Raw genomic sequence first — 22,530 nt, forward strand, 5'->3', positions numbered from 1 at the left:
GGGACATTAGAGAACCCCAAACTAACAACCAGGAAGCATCCTGGGACCAAAGCATTTACTGGCTGGCAGGCATATGCCCCCAAAGAAGAACTGAGTGCTTCAGTGATCTGTGCCTTTTCTCAGGACATTGAGCCCCCGATTTGAACATAGTGCACACAAGCTGCAAATACACCAGCCTCATGAACTCATACCTTGCAACCCCACAGCCCTCAGTCCTGCACTTACATGCTAGCCCCACACATTCACACCCCTCATTCCTGCACACACACGTTAGTTCTGTACGTTCACAAAGCCAGATGCCAAGGCCACCTCAGCCACAGCACAAAAAGCTCACATCATCTTTCCTGGATGTTACTTATTTTTAATTACAAACAAAAAAGGAAGTGAAGTAACAAGGGTGAGTGTGAGAAAATACATGAACCTCAAGCTGCTGGGAGCAGGGAAACATGCCTGGGAGCACTCAATGAGTTTGGACCTCTGAGTATGGGGCAGTAGAAGAGCTGAATGGATCAGGCACAGCACCCCTCAGGCCTGCAAGTTAGACAGGAATTCAGATATCAGGATGGTGACAGCCAGGAGGCCCAGGGAAGCAGCCACCAGGACACCCTGAGAGAAGGGCTCAGTGTTACTTCTCATCCACTCATACTCCTCCTGCAGCTGGCGTCTCTGCAACTCTGGCCCTACATGCTGACGGACGGTCTTATAGTACGAGTTGAGGTATTGAATCTGGAATCAGGCAGGGTGAGGCCATGAGTGTCCAGTGCAATGGGCAGATCTCAGCTCCCGCCCACCCAGAGCCCCACACACCTGCTCCGCAGACAGGAGCCTGACGTCAATGAGGTTCCGGTCATATGGCACCAGTGACACCACCTCGAAGGTCAGAAACGGCTTGTCCCCCACCTTGTGCTGTAGAGAGAGTGGCAGTGAGGGCCAGCCTCACACACCCACCCACCTGCTCACCTGAACTCAAGGGCTCTCCTGAGCTGGGAAGGCCCCATCATATCCCTCCCCGGCTTCCCCCACAAGCTGCCAGAAAGGATATCACCTGACATGAACAGGCAGTTTGGGGGGTTCGACATCCTATGCTTACCCTCACTGTTCTTAACTGGTCAGTTCATTATATAGCCTCTTCCTTTACATAGTCTTAGGAGAATCACCAGCAATGCCCCCCCATCCCTTCACTGTAGGACACAGCAGTGGCAGAGGCCAGTGCTCTAGCACAACAGACCCAGCTTTTGGTGCTCTGCCCCTCAGTGCTCAGGCTGCTCTCCTGGGGTGATTCCATCTGGGGCAGTGTGGCACTGTGCCTACAGGGCCAGAGCATAAAGAGAGGGTCACCAGGCTATGGCAGCCTCCATGTTTCCGTGTCCTGCCATTCTGCATTGGTGACACAGGCTCAGACTTAGAGACTCCATCCTTGCAGATCACTCTAAAGGGGCAGCACCACACTTGGATGTCCTGTCTTGCACCCCTCCAGAGGAAGGAGGCCCCAGCAAGCAGGGCCCAGGGGACACATTCAGGTCCCTGCTCTGCCACAGACTACCTGTATGGCCTTGAGCACATCCTCTAGCCTCCCTGTGCCTTTGTCCTGTGGATGCACTGCGGGGTGCCTGCCCTGCCTTGCTGCCCAGGGGGCATGGGTAGTAGGGAATGATTGTGTTAGAGAAGGGGCTATTTTGGTGTCCAGCCATGTCCCAACGTGGACAGACCAAACATGCTACACCCACATGAGGCATGCCCCAAACCAGGAACTGTGGTGGTGAGGCTGTTCCAGGGTTGTCTCCAGTGGCCACTCTCAAGCATGTTGGACACTGAGGGCTCAACTGTGGCTACAGAAGGACACCTGTGAGTGCCTTCACAGGCAGACTTTGGGGTGTGGACCATGCATGAGGATGAAGACAGGTGGAAGCCTGGGCCAGGATGCACCTCTGCTGGGCTGTAAACAAGCCCTGGAAGATTTGCCCTTGGCCCTCAGGCACATCACCATCCTCCCCTCAGCATAAGCTGGCAAAAGAGCTGCCCAAGGCTCCTTTGGTAGCTCCAGTCTGGGTTTTACTTGAAGTATGGCCTAGGAACCGTTATCTTCCCTGGCCTTCTTCTTTCAGAGCTCTGGCTCATTCTGGCCTCTCATCCACTTTGGCCCCAGCATTGCTGTCCCCAGTGAGCCTCTCCTGTGGTGTTGCACCCCAGTAGTCCAGGATCCTTTCCCTTCCCCCAGCACCTCTGGTTTTGCCGCCCTTCTGGAGACACCTAGGGTTCCATGGCTCATTCCCATTCACGTCCCATCCATGGCATCTCCCATACACATTTGCACTGGCTGCTGGCCATACCCTTTCCAGTCCTTGTTGTCTGCCTACACCACTCTACTCTGGGTTGTTCCCAACTCCCTGCAGTTGGACTGGGCAAGTTGTCCCCACCCAACTCACAAGGGGCTTTGATGGGGCCAACACCAAAGCCCCATGCACACCCCAGAGTTCTACTCATCTATGTAGGGTGTGTAGGGAAAGGAGGAGATGGCAGATGAACTACCTATCTAAGGGGTAGGAACATTCAAGGCAAGGACTAACACAACCTCTGAAGTTAACCTCATTCAAGGGGCTATGAGGACAATCCCTATATTGATATAAATCCTTGGCATTTCCATTTTCAGTGTTCTGGTGCTAGAGGTGGTCCTACAGGACCTGGAGTTGGCATCTCACCGTGTGTGCTCCTTAGAATAGTTGCTGAAGAGCAACGGCAGGTTAAACTGCTTCAAAATTCCCTCTCCACATTACCAGATGGCCCAGCCTCTGAGAGCAGGGGAACTACAGAGCTAACTCAGAGGAGGGGTCACTGGAATGATACAACCCTGAAAGATTGCACCCTGGAAGGATGACAAAGGATAAGGGGCATAATACACCTGCATTCTCTCACCAGCTTTGTTGCATACTGGCTCAATGTTCTTGGCCAAGTCACACTGTTTTCTCATGAAGGAAGCCCCCATTCCCCACTTTAAGGTGTAGCAAGATAATGATTTTCTCCCCTGTGCAAAGAGCTTATGCCCATTAGTGCACAGCAGGTTAGGGCAGCACCTAAAGGCACCAAGAGGCAGACCACATTCCTGTACACAAGCTTTGATGAATCTGGGCAAGACCGTATCCGCTCACTGCCTGACTGTATGTGCTTCAAGCTCCTGGGATGGACAGAGCCAGCAAAGGTCAAAGGATTGAATCTGTGACACTCAAACACAAATCTGGAGCAGAGTTTTCTGAAGCCAAATGCCAATACCAACTCAGCCTGCTAAGTGCCTTATGCTCCCTGCCAGCTGAGCACTTTTCATCCATCCTGCCAGCTGGGGGAGGAACATGAACCAGGCTGGACCTAAAGTGCCTTTCCTGGCTGACAGTCACCTGCCAGGGGAGAAGGAGATAAGCTACCTCAGTCTGGGTTTCCACCACCAGCGCCACATCTTCAATGCGGATCCCAAACTCGCCATTTTGGTAATATCCAGGTTCTGTAAAGGAGAAAAGTGGGCAGTGAATCCAGAACCAGAACAGCCCTGTCACTGTAGCTGTGGTCTCCCTCAGGCAGACTTCTATAGCCCCAATCCCAGGCCAGTTATTTCCTAGGAGCCCCTCTGCCCAACAAACACTTCCACACCGAGCTCTGTACTCCAGGTCAGTGTCCTATAATATGTTCCAACCCACCCTGGCAGGACTTGTGATGGTACCACAGCCCCATGCTCTTGGCCCAGGGCCAGGGGAGTCCCTGAAGAGTGATGTTTTTTGAAAGTCCAGAACTCTGCTCCACCAGAGCATGGGATAAAGTTGTGGGAGGCACACATACCTATGGAAGTGAACATCCCTGTGGTCAAGGGCACGTTGTTGGACTGAAATCCCACTGGCCCTGTAGGAGGGAGTTGCCAAATTCAGTTTTTCATGAGTTTAGATCAGGACAATCCCTGCGGGTGAGACCTTGGACACAAGGGGTTGCACCTTCCAGGTGCCTTGCACCAGGGCCCCTGCACTTAGCCTGCATTGTTACTGCTCGTGTACAAATCTCAGAGGGGCCCTGCAGGCCTTTGCCCTATGGAGCCCCTAACAATTCCCTCAGCAGTGCCCCCTAGCAGGAGCAGCTCACTCCTCGCTGGGCCCTGCTGGTGACCAGACACATGAGGAAAGGTTACCAGGGTCCCTGGGGACCTGATGAACTAGTGTTGGGGGTGTGATGAAGGTCAATGTGGGGAGAGGGGGTCTATCTGCTAATGGGGAGCAAGAACTTTTGCTGGATAAGTGATGTTGCTGTAAGTTATAGGTGGTGGCACAGCAAGGGAGTGGGGTAGAGATGGGGGCATGGAGCACGTGGTTTAGCACCCCTGAGCCAGCCTTGTCTAAATACCAGGTAGGTGGGCAGGAAGGGAAGAACCAAGAGTAAAATAGAGTCCTGTGGGACTTTTCCTAGGACCAAGCTAATGGGAGAGCACTCACACTCATGAACAGACAGGAAATTGCCGATACCGTGGCCAGTCCCGTGGCCATAGTTGAGCCCAACCTTCCATAAGGCCTGGCGAGCAAAGGCCTCGATCATTCGCCCTGCAACACAATGCCAAGAGATACAAAGAAAAGCAGAGGAATGAATGTGCTCCCTACCTGGGCCTGGTCTGTGGGAGCTTCATCCACCTCCATTCCTTCCATGGGCTCACACACTGAGTGCTGGCCTCAGAAGTGAAAGGAGGGGCAGGCTGGTGGCTGGGCTGGAGCAGTCACAGCTGCCGGGACCCCTGGGTTCTATTCCTGGCTCTGGTTATGTCTGCATGCGCCTGGCCAATGCACTGGCCTTCTGTGTACCTCAGTGCGCCCCTCTGCAACTTGTGCTAAGGGCACCTGTCTTTGTAAATGCTTTGAAACACTAAAAAGGCAGCTAAGTTGCTGAGTCTGGGCTGGGTATGAGCTGACTGAGGATGGCCTCACCTCTGGCCAGAGCCAGGGATCACATACGAGGTGCAGAGACTCATCCAACTCAGGACACTCCCTTGATTATAGCCCTGAATTGACAGTCACACATTTTTGCTGACCTGGACAGTGACTGGCTAAGCATGGTGGCATTTCAGCTAAGGGGACCCAGCTTTCCCCTCCTCCTGTGCCTCTCCTGAAAAGGGACTGCTGGGACAGAGCAGGTCTGACTGGGAGAAGGGAGGCTGGCTGCATCCCCCGCTCCCCCTCCCCTTCCTCCGCCCATGGCTCTGAGCCTCTACTGAGGACACTGAGGCAAGCAAAGCAGGGACAGGCACTGAGGAGTCCCTGGCCCAGGCCAGGGGCAGGACTTTCAGGCATCTTCCTGCCTGGGAAGTGCTTGCTCTGTCTTGCAGGCTCTCACAGCCTTTGCTCTCTGCACTTGGGCCAGGCAGCAGTGAGCCCTCACAGCAGAGTTGGGCTTGTGCAGTACCTACCTGATGTGCCAGAAGGGAAGACAAGTCTGGACAGTTCAATGTTGCCCATCAACACTCGCGTGTATGCTTCCTGCGGGGCACAGAAAGTGAGGCTCAGGCTGGGCTCCCAGCAGGGCTGTGCAGAGAGAGTATCCCTCCCAGGAAGCTTGCCCACACGCATGTGCTGAGTGTGACCACAGCAGTCACTAGTCTCTAGCCTCTTGTCTGGAGCAAGCATAGCTCGGCTGTGTGTCATGGGGCCTCAGGACTAGCAACTAATGGTGAGTCTTTTCCAGTGACAGCAGCGGAGCCTGTGCCCTGGCGCATAGGCTAGGGGCTCTGTTTGAGCTGTGCCCGTGAAGGCCCCAAGCCTGTAGTTGACAGCATCTCCATGACCTTGAAGCTCAAGCTGACCAAGGTCTGAGCTCCCTAGTCACTCCCCTGTCTGAGTGACCTGCTGCCTCTGGCTCCTGTTGGGGTAGTGCCCAGGAGCTGGAGGCCACCTTGTACTGAGAAGAAGATAAGAGCACCTGCTTCCTAATATCAGCCAGAAGCACAGTGCCCAGCTGCCTCCGCCCAAATTGGACACCATCCCAGGGCAGCTGCAGGCAGAGCCTGCTGAAGGGCGAGGGGTCATGCTAGGACTGAGCCGTACCTTCTGGAAAGGGGTGGGAGCCCCCCAGTGGACAGTCCGGGTTATATCCGTTGTTCCATCCCTGCAGCAAAATGAGCTGGGTGAGCAGCAGCCCAGGAAACACATGGGGACCTTTGCTACAAGCTCTGGGAACCTGTCATCCACAGCATGCTGGGCCCACTCGCCTGGGGAAGCACAGAGGTCACCTGCTCTCTGAGAGGCTGGAGCAGGTCTGGGCTGAATGTGCCCGGGGACATAGGTGACTGGTAGGAGGTGCACAGGGGTGCGCATGCCCCCCCATGGGGCCAGTGCCCCCCCAACCGCCAACACTGATGCTGTCGGTAGGGCAGGTGTCCCCTCTGACAGCCATCGGCAACTTCTGCAGGTGCTCCCCACAGATTCAGGAGGCACCAGTCACTCATGCCCGGGGGACCGTGGTCAGGACAGCATCACAGCGTGCCCATTTCTGGGCACCTTTGGGGATGTTTGGGATGGGATGGAGGGGGAAGGGGGGAAACTGATACGACATACAGGAGCCATCTGCAGGGGCAGGTGGGAGGCATACTTACAGATATTGCCCTCCGGAGTCTGTCAGATACATTTCATCCACTGACAGCTTCCGGCTGCTGACATTGGAGGGACTAGAAAGAAGAAAGCTCAGAGGATCAGGGATGGAGCTAATCCCTTCCCCCACTCGGGACATGCAGCAGGCTCCCACTCACACTCACTCGCATGCAGGCCAGCAGTAGAACCTGAGCTGCAAGTGAACAATAGAGCCCTGTGGGCCACAAACCCCCCATCTTCCCCTGTCCCAAGAGACCTCCTCTCTGCAGGTGTACATGCCTCCTTCCTGCGCATCCCCAGCTCATGTCTTCCGTCCCTCTCCACCTGCCCAGCTGTAAGGCAGCAGGACTGCCCTCCACACTCCCTGTGCTATAGGAGACTAGGGAAACATGTAGCCAGGGTCCAGCACAGAGGACAGCTCTGGGCTCACTGGGCCATGGCTCAGGGAAGAGCCCTGGCTGCCCAAAAGAGCAGGGCCAGGATCTCTGGAGGCTGCCCTCGCTCCTGGAATCCCAATGTATGGCCATCCCCTGTTGCAGAGCACCCAAATTGTGAGCCTGCCCTGTGAATACCTGTAGTGGGCAAGTGCAGCATTGAGCCCACTGGCAGAGATGGTTTCAAAGCTGGGCCCCCGCCAGTGCTCCATCTTTCTGGAAGGGAAGAGAGAGGTCCTGTGTGAGGCAGCCCCCAGCTGGTAGATAAGGGAGGAGTGGGGATGGTGAGCTAGGATAGCCCTGGGCTGCAGGCCTGCAACTCACTCCACCCCCACCAGGCAGCACTGCTGGTCTCTACAACGTGGGCTGGCGGGACCACGGCCACAGGGAGGTTGATAGCAGCACTCCAGGGTACATGATCACATCTTTACTTGATTTTAGACACCAGCCTGCCCCACCCTTACTCAGCACCAGGGGGACCCGGGCTATGCCAGACTCCCTCTCCCTGTGGCCACACCTACTTATGGAGAGTGGCACAGTGCACAGAAGGAGTCCCTGGTCATTGAGGTCTGTGCTAGAGAGAAAGCTGAACCAGGGCCCAACCCCTCACATGGTGCCATATGCAAGGGAATAGGGCAGGTAAGGACAGGATGGAGCCTGGTAGGGTCTGCCCTTATACTGACTGTCGTAGCTGGTCCACGTAGCGTGCTCCAGAAAATTCATTCACTGATCCCAGTGGCACATTCTTCTTCAGCCAAAGCAGGTACTGGATCACTGCCACAGCATCCCGCACCTGGGAAGAGCTTGCTGGCAGTTACAGGACAGAGCAAGGCCAAGCTGGGCATTGGGAATTGGGGCTCATACAGAGTGTGGTTTCCCAGCTTCCCCTGCATGGTCTAGTGCAAGTGGGTGATTGTGGATGAGCCACTGCACCTTGGTGGTACACCATGTGCAGCAGTGCCCAGACAACCTGTGCTCTGGCAGCTGGTGCTAAGAACTGACAGGGGAGTGCTGCACCTGAGAATAACCCTGGGATTTGCCCTGCTTAGGGCAGAGGGAATGGAGCCCCACATTGCTTTCTGAAATTAATGCCATTTCCAAAGCACCCAGGTGCCACACTGGAGGCACCCATAGCACCCATACCACGCATTTCCCACAGGCCTGCCTCTTCCATGAACAGAAGCCCCCTCCATTTGTTGGCCCAACCTGCTGAAGAATGAAGGCTCAGGCCAGACACTCACATGAGCTGCTCTAAGAAGTTCTTGCTCCTTGGTGTTCTTCACTGCCTTGGTGGTCATTACTGGGGAATAGCTTTCCTGCAGGCACTTCTCCTGTGAGTGGGGATAGCTGTGTCATGCCACCTGAGGAGCAGAACTATGCTAGCACCCTTACTAGGACTGGGTTCTCTGTGTAAGGGAGCTCCATGCAGCTACTAGATGGGCCAGCTGTAGCCTATGCAGCTAGCAGGGAGTGGCCAAGAGCACAGTTCTATGCATGAGATGTTCCTCCCAGCACCCATTGGCTTGTGTTTTCAGCAGCTGCATAATCCACATGCAGGAGTGTTTTACCTCCCTCTGCTCAAGACGGGGCAGATCAGGACCTATGGCCTACCAAGGCATGTAGCCGTACCTCAGCAGTGGGGAGAATAGCTGCAGGTTACCCAGAAAGGCTGATAGGCAGGAGTCATCTCCACTGCCTCCCATTGCTACACTCCCTGATCATTCAAGTCCCATTTTCACTATCCCTGGCTCATGTTTATTTGACTTATATGCTGCCCTCCCCACAAAAAGGCTCAGGGTGGCTATTGATACCACCCCTTGCCACAGGCAGAGACGACTCCGGTGGGCCGAGACCTCTGAGGTCCTTTGCCCCTTTGTCTGAACCTGTGTGGACAATGTCCACCATAGGCTCCTCCAGACCCTCACAGACAGGACTCGCTCAAGCCCTTCACAGCTTTGGGCAGGGGCTGAGTGTCCTGGAGAATCACAAAGATGTGATGGTAGCCTCATCCCTTTTACCACAGTTGGGTTCTGCAATCAGCCAGTGGTGCCTCTTACCTCAGGGATCACTCTAAAGAGCCCATAGGTGGTGTACTCAGTGCCAATCCAGACTCGGATGTCTCCCTGGACATAGTTCTGCAGATGGGCCTTCACCTTGTTGTAGTCCTCAAGGCGTACACACAGTGGCCCTGGGCATCCTGCTGTCAGGGACTGAAGGGCCTCTTGGGTCAAGCGGCTCTGGTTCACAAACAGGCTATGAGCAAAAAAGGGGATGGGATTGAGTTGCAGCCACCTGCACAGTTTGGCAAGGAGCTGGCAGGAGGTGCAGGCAAGGAGCCAGTACATAGCAGATGGAGCAGAGAAGGGACTGGCATGCTGGGAAGAGAGGTCAGAGGAGACAGGGAGCCCCAGAGATATCCTTGGGTCCAGAAGGGATGGGGAACTGAGGGGTCATGCTGGGGTCCAGAGGTGAGAGCTAGGGGGTCATACTGGGCTCTGGAGAGGATTGGGGAGCTGGTCCAGTCCTTTGGGACTGGAAATCCTTCTTACCTGATATTTGATTTGGTCAGCAGGGCATAGGAGTAGAACACAGGGTTGTAGGGAATGTCATCTCCTCGTAGGTTAAAGAGCCCTGCAGGAAAGAAGGCATTAGAGATGGGTGAGCCAAGCTGCGTGTGTCTGCCCCTCTTGCCCTGTCCTGCTTCTCATGGATTGTCTGGTGGATTGGCAGAGGTTGTGCCAGACATGAGGTTAGCTGGACACTGGCTTTCCTTTCATGTTTGTTCAGTGCCCAGAACCATGGGCTCTGAAATCCCATGCTGGGCTTTAGGTGCCACTATAGCAATGATAAACTATCTCATGTTGGCTCAATGGGGTTGGGGAAGTGATAAGAAGGCTGGCTAGCCTGCATGGCTCAAGGGCATTTGGGTTGTGGATAGTTGGGAGGCCAGTGCTGGGAGATGGTGAGGGATATTGTAGACACCAGGATGGTAAGGATGCAGTAGAAGGAATATGTGGCTCCCCTGTGCTCACAGGCTGTCTCCTCCAGGCCAGACAGCAGCACAGCTGTGGGCCTCTTGGGATGCTTCTCCATTTGGGTTCGGATCTCAGAAACTTTGTTCTGCCAGGTGTTCCCTGAAAGAAAAGCAAGAGACAGGCACAGTTCAGATGAATGCCCAGAGTCTTGGGCTGGCAGGACTCAGGTCAGGATGGAAAGCCCAGCACTAAGACTAAGGAGGGATCTGATCCAGCTGTAGTTCTCACTGCAGCTGCTCAGCACTTCCATGGAGGTGAGATGACTGGTGGCAGCTCTGGCACTGAAGGAGCAGGTGGATGAGCTGGTCCTTGTAGATGGGCTCCCCTGTGCTTGTGGGAAAACATCTACCGTATGATCCAGGCCATTTGCACTGACATCTTGTGAACCTATGCCTTAAACATCTGGAGACCAAAGCTCCTGGCAATGCAGGCACTCAAGCTGTGTGTGTGATGTTCAGCAACATCTGCTTCTGATCAAGAGTTGTCAAAGCCTGGATGCTAGTGCAGACCCCACAGCAGAGCTGGCACATGGCTCTGTGAATGCACTCAGACTCCTGTGGTCAAGAAGAGGTGAGGGCTTACCAGTGAACTCATCCGAGAGGGCATAGATACTGTGGGTGGGTGGAGGGGGCTTCTGGGCATCCCAGACAAGGTCCACTAGGTTGATGTCAATGGGAATCAGGTTCCTGCCCGAATTCCGCAGCGCCTGGCTGTAACTCTTCCAGTTATCTGAGGAAGCAGTGCAGTCAGCAGTTAGATACAGAGCGACAGCTCTCTGACCCTCCCTCCTAACATTTCCACACTTCCCCACCATCAGGATCACCCCAGCCAAAGGTCAGAGCAATGGCAACTAGTCTGCTGTGTAGTCTTTCTCATCCCTCCACCAAGAAAGGGCCCATAAGGTCACTGTCAAAGGAATGGGAGGCTCTCTGACTTCCCCACCTGCCAGCAATGATCCATTAATTGCAGGGTGGAAGGACAGACCAGGGGGGACTGGAAAAGCCAAGTGGAGGTGGGGCCATACCAATGGAAAAGAGGAAGGGGTCCAAGCCAATGCTCTCCCCAGCTGGAACTTCCTGGAGAATCCACTCCCCAATAGAAGGGATCCAAACTGTAAGACAAAACAGAGCAGCACAGGGGTACCCTTGTCCTGTGGGCAGTCCAAGGGCAGGATTAGCTGCAAGGGAAGGGGGAGCTGGTGCTTGTAGCAACGGCTTGGGCAATAGCAGGGGCCAGGACAGCAGCTAGGAAAAGGCAGGCTCAGAGCCAGGCTCCCAGACTCAGTGCCAGACCTGCAGTCACATGCTATTGGGTGTGGGGGCTTATGGCAGAACATGGGGCTGCTGAGAGCAGTGGCACTCAGGGTTCCCCTGGGAGAGGACCAGACTTCAAATCTGGGGCAGCAGCTGGGCACAGGAAAGTCTTTAGGGCCTGGAATCAGTGTGCACTCAGTGAGGTTGTGGGACTGGAATGGGCAGGAGAGGCCAGGCCCAAGAAGGTCTCCAAGTGCACTTTGCCTACTGACCTGCCTTCTGAAGCTCCCAATTACAATCCATCTGGCGTTCAGCCTGGATCCAATAGCGACTGTCAGTCCACAGAGTTGCTTTGTCCAGAGTCACCACCCCAGTTCCTCAGACACAGAAGGAGAGAAGCTAAGCACCGCGTTTCCCTTCTCTGTGGGCCTGCCCTGGGTCCTTCTGTGCATGTATGCAGACATATCTGATTGTCCTGTCTCTCCCATTGCCATGAGACACAATGAGTGGTTCAGGTCCTCACAGAACACACTGGCCTGTAGGGCTCCTGGCTTTGGACCCCCCACTGCCAAAGTGGTGCCACCACATCAGTGCAGCAGAGAACCAGGACAGGCAGCTTGCAGAATCCTACATCCTCCAGGCAGACCCACAAACATAGGTGGATGAATGCACTGGCCAGCTGGGCATGAGCCCAGGAGCCCCTACTGATCTGGGGCCCAGGCCCCGGGATCGTCATCAGCAGGGAAGAGGAAGCAGCAGTTTTAAACTCGGAGCCCATCTTTAGTGCCCAGTTTAAAACTGCGGCTTTCACATTTGCTTCCCAGGGAGCTGGAAGTGGGAGGTCATCCACCAATGGGGCTGAGGGGATGGGGGGCAGGGCTGGGGTCCGGCTGAAAGAGCCACACTGAGCCTTGGGGTGGGGAGGGGAGCAGGAGGGTGGCCCCGTGTCTGGAAGGGAGGGGGCCAAGCCAGGCCGGGCTGGGAGAACTGTGCCCTACCTGGTGGGGGGCATGTAGGGCCGGGCCGACCAGGCCAGGAGCACCCCGCCTTTGCAGGCAGTGGCGCTTTGTGGGCCTTGAGGCCTATAGCCCCCCCAAATTCAACTTAGCACCCCCGCAGCCACCCCTCCCTGTGCCGCCGTGGCCCGCAGCATCTTCCTGCAGGTCAGTGTAACAGGGTGCCAGCCACAGGCAGGGTTGGGCGGGGGGAGAGGAGGCTACCTCCGTGTGACCGAGGGTGGGGGAGGTCTTGTGAGGGGAAAGTGTGTGGGTCTGTTTTTGTGGGTCTGTGTGTGGGTGTCTGTAGGTCTGTGTCCATGTGCAAAGAGAGAGAGTGGAGTGCACACACCTGTGTCTGTGTGTGCATGTATCAGCCATAGCAGGGCCTGGGAGCAGGAAGAAAAGGCAGCCATGTGCCCCTCAGCCCAACAGGGTCCACCCAGTCTCACCCAGCACTAGGAGGGGTAGGGGCCCCTGTCTCCCCCTGCCCCGCAGCCTAGCTCCCATGGGGGGAGGGGCCTCCAGTTTTGTGCTTACCCAGGGCCCCAGCGCACCTTAATCTGCCTTTGCCCACAGAGAACTCAGTTCTCCACTTGGCCAGGCCCACAGAGGTACAGCTGATGGCAGGAGGCCCCCTTGTGTCCAGAAACATGTGGACTGGCTTCTCCTTTTAGCAGCTTGGACTTCTCTGTGCCTTGTAAAGCAAGGTGGCCAAAAATGCCCAGATGTCCCGGTCCACAGGCATTCCCCCCTGTCCTTTCACCCCAGCTTAGAGCAAAAAAGGAGAAATCTCAGAGGTTTCCACAAAATAAGAATATTCGGGCATACTCCGTATAATGCCATCCCTGGGTGATGTTACATGGACCACGTCATGACATGGCTCAGCTTCACTAAAGCAGCATTTTCTGGCCACCACTTTAGAGTAACTCTGCTTATAACTCTGACCCTCCTGGCCACTTCCTGCCCCCAAGAGAGAGCCTTACATTGCAGCCCCAGGGAGCTCCCTCACAGGGGGACCCCATGCAGAAAGGTAGCCTCCATCTCTGCCCTGCCCTGGGGAAAGAGGCACACAGGTCTGCATGTTGTTACAGGGGTATGCTCCTCCAACTCCAGGTGCTGTCTGCACTTCCCATGCTGTACAGCACAGGTAGACAAAAGATAGGCCAGATTTGGCCTGCCAAGAGATTTTATCTGGCCTGTGGCAGGTCCCTTGGTCCCACCTCAACCCAGGCAAGGGAGGCAGCCTGAGCCAGTGCACATCCGGCCAGTCCTGCCTCCCCCACATGCACAGTGGGGCTATCGCGGCACAGCAGCCAGACTTGCTTCCCAGCAGCCCCAGTGGTGGTGGCTCCTTCTAGCTGCTGCTGCCAGACCTGGTCCCACTGCCTGAGCATCCCTGCTGGTCTACCCCGCACTTACCACTGGGCAAGACCTACACAGGCAGAACATGCAGCCAGTTGAATGGGATGGGGCCGCAGGCAGGTGGGGAGTGGTGTTTGGGAGTGGGATGGGCAGGGAAGGCCAGGCAGGATTACAGGCTGGGATCTTGGAGTGGTGACAGCACGAGGCCAGAGCACAGCCACAAGCCACTCCCCGCACACCCCTGCAACAGGTGCAGGTTCTATGGGCAGGGGCATGCAGGGAGCAGATTGCAGCCCTGTCCTGGCCCCAGGCCTGGCCCCACACTGTCACCACTTCAAAATCCTGGACCCAGCCCCAGATGCAGCTCCCCACTGCCTGCGGCACCATCACGTCCTCCTGGCCATGCGCCCTGCCCATGTGGGTCTTGGCCAGTCCCCATGGAGACCCTGGGAACAAGAAGCAGTGACAGCAAGGGGCCAGGGCCCAGGGCAGATCTGCTCCCCACATACCCCTGCCCACAGAACCAATGCCCATTGCAGGGGTATGTGGGCAGCAGATCATGGCTTTGCTCTGCACTCAGCCAGGATGGGGCCGGGGCTGGGATCCAGGGGAGCAGCATCCAGAAGTAGGACAGGTGGGTGGGCAGGACTGGGGCTGGGATTGTGGCGCCCTGGGCCCACGCTATCACCACCCTGCAATCCTGAGGTCTCCATGGAGACCAGCTGGGATTCACGGCCAGGAGGGTGGGATGGGGCATTTAGGGAATTTTGTTGAGTGGCTGTGCAGTGTGTGGGGAAGGTGCTGACCCAGTCCACAACAGGTCACCAAAATTCCCTATGTGGCCCACAAACCCAAAAAATTGCACACCCCTGCTATACTGTGGGCCCTGACTCCTTTCTGCCTTGGACCTGTGGCTGGCATCCACCTGCAGATCAAAAGAAAAGTCTATGTTCCCCAGGGAGAAGGTCAGGTTTAGAGCAGGTGCTGTGGGATAGTCTTTTCCAGGCATGCCAGAAGGGACCTTCCCAATGGGAAGAGCTCCCAGAGGGTGATAGGGTGTCTGGGAGACTGGGCTGAAGCAGCAGAGCAAGCAGGCAGTGGGGATATGTTCTCACCTGCAGATCCTGTAAAGCCTGTCATCCATGCCAACCGGGCATCCTGCTCAGCTATGTACTCGCTCTGAGAGACAGAGAAAGCCCATGACTACTGGCATCCCTCTCTCCACACACAGTTACCCCTGCCATTGCCCGTCCCGGAACAGGGCGAGAGATAAAGAGCTGTAACTCTGGCAGGTAGTCATTGCCTGAGGGAGCCTTCCCCAGGCAGCCTGGCTCACAGTGTCCTCCAAAGAGGTAGAAAGGAAGGATTAGGCAATGGGAAATAGAGACAGGGGTGGGCAGGGGGCAGTGTTTGGTCTGCAGGCATTTGGCAGTGAGGTACTGATTTCTCTGCAGGTGTGGCACCACAGATCTGAGCCACAGCCTGGTCACTGTGCAAGGTGTGGGGTACAGTGGCATCCAGGGAATGAAGGTGAGAGAGGTCTTGGGTGGAATGGACACAGCTCTGGCCTTACCATGTGGGCATCAGTGGCTGGAACAATGTAGGCTCTGATTTTGTAGAACTGCATGTGTTGACGCAGGGCCTGGAGTCGCTCAGCTGTGTTTGTCACTGTGGAGGGCAGGTACTGAGGTCACAGGGAAACACAGGTTAATGAAGGGTCCAGGGCTCGAGGCAGATCTCTACCCCCCAACCTCCAGAGAGCACCTGCTCAGTTAATGTGGGAAGCCAGCTGTTCCAGGGGATTGCTCTGTTCTGCTTCATAGCTGTCATCTGCTTCATAGCAGATGCATGACAAAGAGAACCAAGGAGGTGATACTTCCCCTCTATCGGGCGCTGGTCAGATCACAGTTGGAGTACTGCGTGCAGTTTTGGGCGCCACACTTTAAGAGGGATGTGGATAATCTGGAAAGCATCCAGAGAAGGGCCACTCATATGGTTAAGGGCTTGCAGGCCAAGCCCTACGAGGAGAGACTAGGGCACCTGGACCTCTTCAGCCTCTGCAAGAGAAGGTTGAGAGGCAAACTTGTGGCTGCCTATCAATTAATTCATCACTGGGGCACAGAAGGGAATTGGTGAGGCTCCACTCACCAAGGCGCCCCTGGGGGACACAAGAAATAATGGCCATAAGCTAGCAGAGAGCAGATTTAGACCGGACATTAGGAAGAACTTCACAGTTAGAGTGGCCAAAATCTGGAATGGGCTCCCAAGGGAGGTGGCGCTCTCCCCTACCCTGGGGGTCTTCAAGAGGAGGTTGGATGGGCATCTGGCTGAGGTCATCTGAACTCAGCACTCTTTCCTGTCTATGCAGGGGGTCAGACTCGATCTATTGAGGTCCCTTCCAACCCTAACACCTATGGATCTATGAATCTGTGTGACATGGCCACACACACACCTCCCAACAGGGCTCTCCTGAAATTGAAGGGCTGGTCTGCACAGTGCCCTTAAGGACTCTTTTGGGCCCTGCCTCAGCCAGGACATAGACTCTTCTTGGAGCACTATGGAAACAGACTCAGTGTTGTGGCACCCACCTGGCTATGCTGAGCATTTGGTTTTCCTCCTCCCCAGCCCTTTAGCTAGGAGCCTGATGAATGCTCCTTGCTATACTGACCAAGGCATGGAGATGGCAGCTGTGTTCAGAGGAGAGGCCCAAGGAACACAAAGGTCAGTGGAGAGCAGGGAGGAAGCAAGAGAGCCCAAAGTTTGTGCTGAAAAGAATGGGGGAGGATTCAGGTCTGCCTAGAGCTGCAGGTGGGACAGGTACATTTGCAGATGTTCCCTGAGATGCCAGGAAGGTTCTCACCGGAGGGACTGTGGTGCAGTTTCTGACATCACTTCCTGCAGAGCGGGTTTGCTTTGACTGTCCCAGGGTGCAGCCTGGAAGCAAGGGGGAGAGCAATAGATACACAGATGCCTACCACATTGGCAGCTTACAAGGACTGCTGTACCAGACAGACACTCTGCTTCCCCTGAGGTGCCGTCCTGGCCTGGCTCCCTGCAGCATGCCCAGCGTGAGCCAGTGGCCCCATTCAGCCTCCTGACCAGGGTACAGAGGGCTCCAAAGGCCATGTAGAGACACAGGGATGCCAGAATTTTACCAAAACACTGGCAGGGTCCAGAGTCGTGGATCAGGGCTTGTTTCCAGATCGTCTGGTACTCAGTAGACTGTGAGTGTATGACCCGCAACCTTGGTACTAGGTCAAAATAGCTAACTCTTCTGCGAGGTGGAGGTGTTCACAAAGCTCCAACCCCTTGGAGGCCAATAAACCTGGGAGAAACTCAGCAGACTCCTTGGGTTGTGCAGAAAACTATGACAGCCCGACCCCCCACACAGCCACCTGATAGCACAGCCCCAGCACTGCTGCCTGACAGCATGGCTGCCAGACATCACAATCCCTACGTAGCTGCCTGACAGCGTAGTCCCTGCATGGCTGCCTGACAGCATGACTTCCTGACAGTGCCATCCTCACATAGCCACCTGACACCACAGCCCTGACACAACTCTGATCCTGCCTGAAAGCACTGCCTGAAAGCAGCTGCTTGAAGGCTCAGCAGTAAGATGGCAAAAGAAAACAAAACCCATGTTTATTTTTCTCTTAATGATTTTTGCAACAATCTTATGATTTTGGGTGCTTTGGCCTGGCCATGATGCAAGCTAGGACCTTGTCTGAAGTTTGATCAGTCTAATCCCCACTCCACATAGTCCAGCAGCAGCCTCAGGCTTCATTGGCTTCCCTGTCCTGACACTGTGCAGAGATAAAGAACATATGACATTAGCTGCAGAAAGACGCACAGGCCTGTGGGAGAGCACTTCAGCCTCCCTGGATACTCCACTGCTGACCTCAGGATTGCTGTTCTCAGGCAGAAAAAAATTAAAAGCCAGTTTGAAGAGAAAGTTCCATAGACTGGACTGTCCAAAGTATGGTCTAAACAGGGACTATGGATTCTTATCACATTTCCTGGATTAGCTTTTGTGACCCTTTGTTTGTATGGGTTCTTTGCTTGCATGCTTCTCCTAGCATTCCCCACCCTCTCCCTCCTGCTTTCCTACCTGTTGTATTCTAATCACTCACTCCACTTCATACTCTCCTTTCTGCACATCTTCCACAGCATCTGATGAAGTGAATTTGGTTTCCTAAAAGCTTGTGCTCTCCCTATATAGCTTAGCATTAGTCTATAAAGGTGCATATCTACCCTGTCTTCAAACAGGCCCAAACTTGAACTGCAGCAAATGGCAATAAGAAAACAGGGTGCAGGATGAGCTAGTGGCAGGAGTGGCTTATATGGTGGCTGCCTGCGGGAACTCCTCTAAGGCAGAGAAGACCTGATAAGGAATTAACTTGTGACAGTCAAAGCGGTGACCCACTAACCAAAGCCCTTCAGTTACTCTGTACTTAACCGAGGGAAGTTGGGACCCAGAGGACGGGACCCAAGCTATGTAGGCTCCCCCACAGAGCTTATTGCAACTGAGTTGCTACCCTGGATGGAGTGGGAAGGCAGAGGGGCAGGAGGCATACTGAGAATGGCTCAGAGACTCCCCACACTCGGGAGCCCCATCACTAAGACAGTCTAGCAGCTACCCTTCCAGCACTGTTTGTCCTTGTCTCTTCCTCAATGTTACTCTGTAAGTAGCAAAGGAACAGCCCTCGAAACGAAAGGCATGGGGATTCCCATTATTGCTGGGATGCAGAAACCACTCCCAGTGACCAGGAATCTGCTGTAAACTTAGCACAGAGCAGCACTTTCAGTAAAACTTTCAGTCTCATCTCCAAGGCATGTCAGTCAGCAGGGCTGGAAATGCCAAGGCTGGGCGAGAGAGCATTCCTGCAGTCCCAGGGAGACAGCATAGCTATTTGCAGCCTTTGGAAAGCAATAAATTGGAAACAGGAGTTAGGCCAATGCTCCATGTTTCTAAGTTTGTCATCTCTTATCCAAGGAACACAAACAATACACCCGTGGGCTCAGGACAGCAGGATCAGAGTAAGGGAACCCTCTGCCACAAGGGGACAACAAGAGAGAAGGGCAGCAGAGGCCCAGGGCACACTCATGGACTGTAGCAATGCCTGGGACCTCCCTCTGTGGCAGTCTCATGATTTCCTCAGGACCAGGCCCAAAGGCAGATCCAAAGGGGGTGCAGTGGCATGGTTGCACCCTCCTTTCAGATCACACAGCAGAAGCAGCAGTCAGGAACATTTTTTAAATCCCAGATGAATGTTAAAAGCCCCCCTTGGCACTCTCTCCCTTTTCCTCTGTGCTAAGTGGCACTTCTTATCTCCCCCCATACCCACCCAACCCCACCGACTGCTGCTGCTGTCCCCAACCAGCTGACCAGGAGGCTGGGAGAGCTTCAGAACTGCTCTTGCCCTGCTCCAGGCAGGTTGCAGGCGGAGCCAGGCTCAGCTGCACACAGTGGCAGCAGCAGTGGCAGGTTGGTTCGCTCTCCCCTCCCAGTTCCCCCCCCCAGTGATTTTTGGCCAGCCTGAGAGCAGTTGCAGCAATGGGGAATTCCCCACCACCACCTCCACCAGTGTGACTGTTCCTGGCCAAGCCCTAGTCTCTTTGCAGCCACTCCCTGCAGCCCCAGCTGGAGCAGGGCAGGAGCAGCCAGGAGAGTGGTGGTAACAGGTAGGGGCCTAAGTAGAGAGGGAAGAATGGGATAGGAGGTGGAAAGGGGGGCGGAGAGGGGGCAAAGATTCTTACCCAATTCAGGGACTTCAAAAACGTCCCCAGCTGCTGCTCCCAAAGCATGGACTGCCCACCCTGGTGGTGGGGGAGAGTCTAAAAGCAGAGGTGCAGTCACCCTTGTCGTGTAGCTCACTGCTCCCATACTGCCTTTTTGAAAATCCCGCATCCGGCCATGGCTGTGACCTGTCTGTTCTCTCTGGCAGGGGAAAGCCCTGCTATCCTCTCGCTGAATGAGGCCCCAGAAACGGGACACCCCTTGTGGTGTCTTGGAAGTGCTGAGGATCAGGGGACATGAGAATAAGATGGACTGAGCTGGTCCATGAGGACATGGGGCTCGTAAGGGTGTGGCTGGGTTTGGATTTGTTTTACTTCAGTGCAGCCTGGTGCTCTTGGCCTGGCAGGAGGCATGCAGCTGAGGCATGTGAGCTTTCAGCTCAGAATCATCACAGACTTTAACAGAAGCCTTTTCAGCCAAGTAGTTAGCAAGTGTCTGAGTTGCATAGGCCCCACTCTGAGACTGACCTTGCTCCTCAGGCTTGACTGCTGCCTTGTTGCCCGCATGAGCCTGAGCCTAAGGCTCGGGGAGGGGTGGGGTGGTTGAGGATGCTCCCTTGCAGCCTCTTCCTAGGGGGCTGTGGAGCAGCAGGAGGTGGCTGGGGTAGTTCTGCTGATCCCAATGTTACTCCCACTCCATGCCCTACAAACCTAGGAGCATGCCACTCCCCCATCCCATGCTCTCTGAGAGGCTGGTGGAGCATGGCTCCCATCTGCTGACTCCTACAACCCTTAAACCAAGGTAATTACTGGCTAGAAGCTGGAGGGGTGTGTGGCTAAGATTCATGGCCCAAACATGGTGAATTTAGATCAAAACCCAGCAAAAGTGATATAGAAATTCTAACACAACCAACAATAAGCCAGGCCATTCAGAGCAAAGGTGTCGCCTACAGAGATCCAAGCATATGACAGTATGGAACTCATCTTAGAAACACAGGCCCCCTTAATTCTGGCTTTGTAGAGATATCCCTGTGTGCTCAGAAGCTGAGATCGTCTTAAACATTCCCAGCATATGGGTGCTTCGTAATTGTGACCAGAAATTGATACACCAGTTGTGATCTGCAAACTACAGATCAGCCCCATACCTGCCCACTGATGGGAGCTGTCCCATTATTCATCAAGAGCTTAGCCTGCTGCTGAGATGCTGTTTGGCGTTTTGCCGAACAGGGCCCTCTACCAGATCTGGCTCCTACATTACCAAGTACACCAAGGTGCTTTGCTGTGTAGTTCTTGGATGAATCCCTCCTTCCAGAATATAAATACCTTTGCTTTTTCCTGGTGTTGCCTTCTCCAATTTAACTGTGGCATGATCTACAGCCCTTGGCTCTCAGTCCATTTGCACAGCTGCCCAGAGGGCATCTTGATCTTCCCAGCAAAAATCTGGGCTGCCCTGTCTAGTGCTTGGGAGCTTTAAACTCATATCATACTGCCAGAGTCTGCCTTGCTGCTGGCTGGGGGGTTGCAAGTCAATACCCAGAGGTGGGTTGAGTCCCCAAATCAGGCAGAAGGGCATGCCCAGACACAGGGGATGCAGTTAAAAGGGTGCAGCACTCTTGCTCTCAAAGAAGAGAAAGAACCATGCTAATTTTTTCCGGCATGCAGAACAAAAGAACTTGCCTTAATTTAACCTGAAACTTCCGACTCTGCCTATGCAAACCATAGAACTCCCAGCCACCAGAAAGTGAAGGGAAAGCCATGAGTTGGGCCTCCAAGTACACAAGCATTCAGAAGCCAAGCAGGTGGGTGACTAGTTGGCCAAAGTCTAGCAGCCCATAGTCTAGCTTTCAGCTACCTTTCCACCAAGCCCAGACTATCTGTCTAGGCCAGTACCATCTGAACAAAAAGTCTCACCGACATACCGAGAAAGAGAAGCATCCAGACCCATGAGGTGCAGAGGGAAAAAGACATGTTTCTTCAGAAGCCTGGAGACTCCTATCAGATGGGAGCAGAGGGAGCAAGAGGAAAGTTTCAGTTCAGGGTGGGGCTTTTATCTCTCATTGCCCTTCTCCTGTAGGTGTGCCTGCTAGGTAGCAGCTGCTCCATTGGTAGCAGGTAAGGGCTCTGCTTCAGATCCTTTGTACTTCCTGTATCCTGAAATTCAGAGCCTGTCACTAGATAAAGCAAATAGTTAACACACCACAAAGTCCAAAGATCCTCCCCGAGGCAGAGCAAGGACCAATCAGCAGAGAAGCAGCTGTCCTTGGCCTCTCGGCCTGGGCCCTCCCTTTGGCATGACGGTAGCTGGGGCAGAGGATTAAAAGTAATGCTAAAAGAAGACACTCTGCTTGTGCCCTGGTTTGCTCCCGCATGGTCATTAGGTGGGACCTGAAGGAAACATTTCCGAAGGGGAGTTTTTGCCAGCATGTGTTAGATGGATCAGGGCCAAGGAGTCTCTCTGAAGCCCTAGCAAGCTGGTGCAGGGCTATCCTCTGCCCCCACTGGGGAGGGTATTAGTTACAATCCTCTATGCTCCTCAGAGCTGGGCCAAGACAGGTTTACAAACCACAGTGTGCTGAACAGCCTAAAACCTTCTCCCCACTCAAATACCGAAGAACCAAGGCTCAGGCACCTAACCCTGCAAGCTCCCCAGCCAGTTGCAAGCTTCCAAAAAAGACAAGGGAGATGAGACCCAAATTGCTCATCGTGTAAAAGCCAAGCATTGGACAAGCAGCTGCTTTGGATGCTCTCTTCTGGAACCATAAAGAAATAACCAAGGTAACAATGACTATACTTCTCCACTGCAGGTCACTTGGCTTCAGTCAGAAGGAGGTCACAGAATTGGACTCTGAAGTTAAGGAGCATTGGGAACAGTTGGATCTGGTCTCCTGGCCAGGTGGGGTAGGGACAAGCAGAGCTCACTGCCCTGCTCCACAGCTTCCTCTTGCAGGTTCTGTATGATTTCTTTGGCCACCCACAAATTTAAAAAAATCAGCCCAAACAGCCCCAAACAGCTACTTCAGCCAATTAATAAATGACACCAACAGGAAGGGGGCTCACTGGAAGCCAGGGAAATAGACATCTCTCAAGTAGAACCAACTCTGAGGCCC

General features: G+C 54.5%; 1 protein-coding gene across 2 annotated transcripts; it reads right to left on the reverse strand.

Annotated features, from left to right (window-relative positions):
* Nucleotides 1–340: 340 nt before the first annotated feature.
* On the reverse strand, nt 341–22,267 carry XPNPEP2 (X-prolyl aminopeptidase 2). 2 transcript variants are annotated; one of them, XM_090060981.1, is made up of 21 exons: nt 21,343–22,260; nt 16,548–16,621; nt 15,261–15,371; nt 14,803–14,866; nt 11,600–11,704; nt 11,099–11,185; nt 10,657–10,803; nt 10,072–10,173; nt 9,589–9,670; nt 9,097–9,292; nt 8,281–8,370; nt 7,723–7,832; nt 7,178–7,255; nt 6,611–6,682; nt 6,063–6,123; nt 5,429–5,498; nt 4,467–4,571; nt 3,826–3,885; nt 3,417–3,493; nt 808–906; nt 341–726 (listed from the first exon to the last, which is right to left on the reverse strand). In XM_090060981.1, exons 1-21 carry the CDS (start codon nt 21,389–21,391, stop codon nt 526–528), a joined length of 2,040 nt encoding a protein of 679 aa, XP_089917107.1. In that variant the 5' UTR covers nt 21,392–22,260; the 3' UTR covers nt 341–525. The 2 variants fall into 2 exon arrangements, with proteins under 2 accessions (XP_089917107.1, XP_089917108.1); XM_090060982.1 differs by lacking the exon at nt 16,548–16,621 and having other exon boundaries at nt 21,343–22,267.
* Between the last annotated feature and the right edge of the window lie 263 nt (nt 22,268–22,530).

The sequence above is a fragment of the Crocodylus siamensis genome, chromosome 8 (genome assembly GCF_052110815.1).
Source record: "Crocodylus siamensis isolate JL-2025a chromosome 8, ASM5211081v1, whole genome shotgun sequence".
Taxonomy (NCBI): Eukaryota; Metazoa; Chordata; order Crocodylia; family Crocodylidae; genus Crocodylus; species Crocodylus siamensis.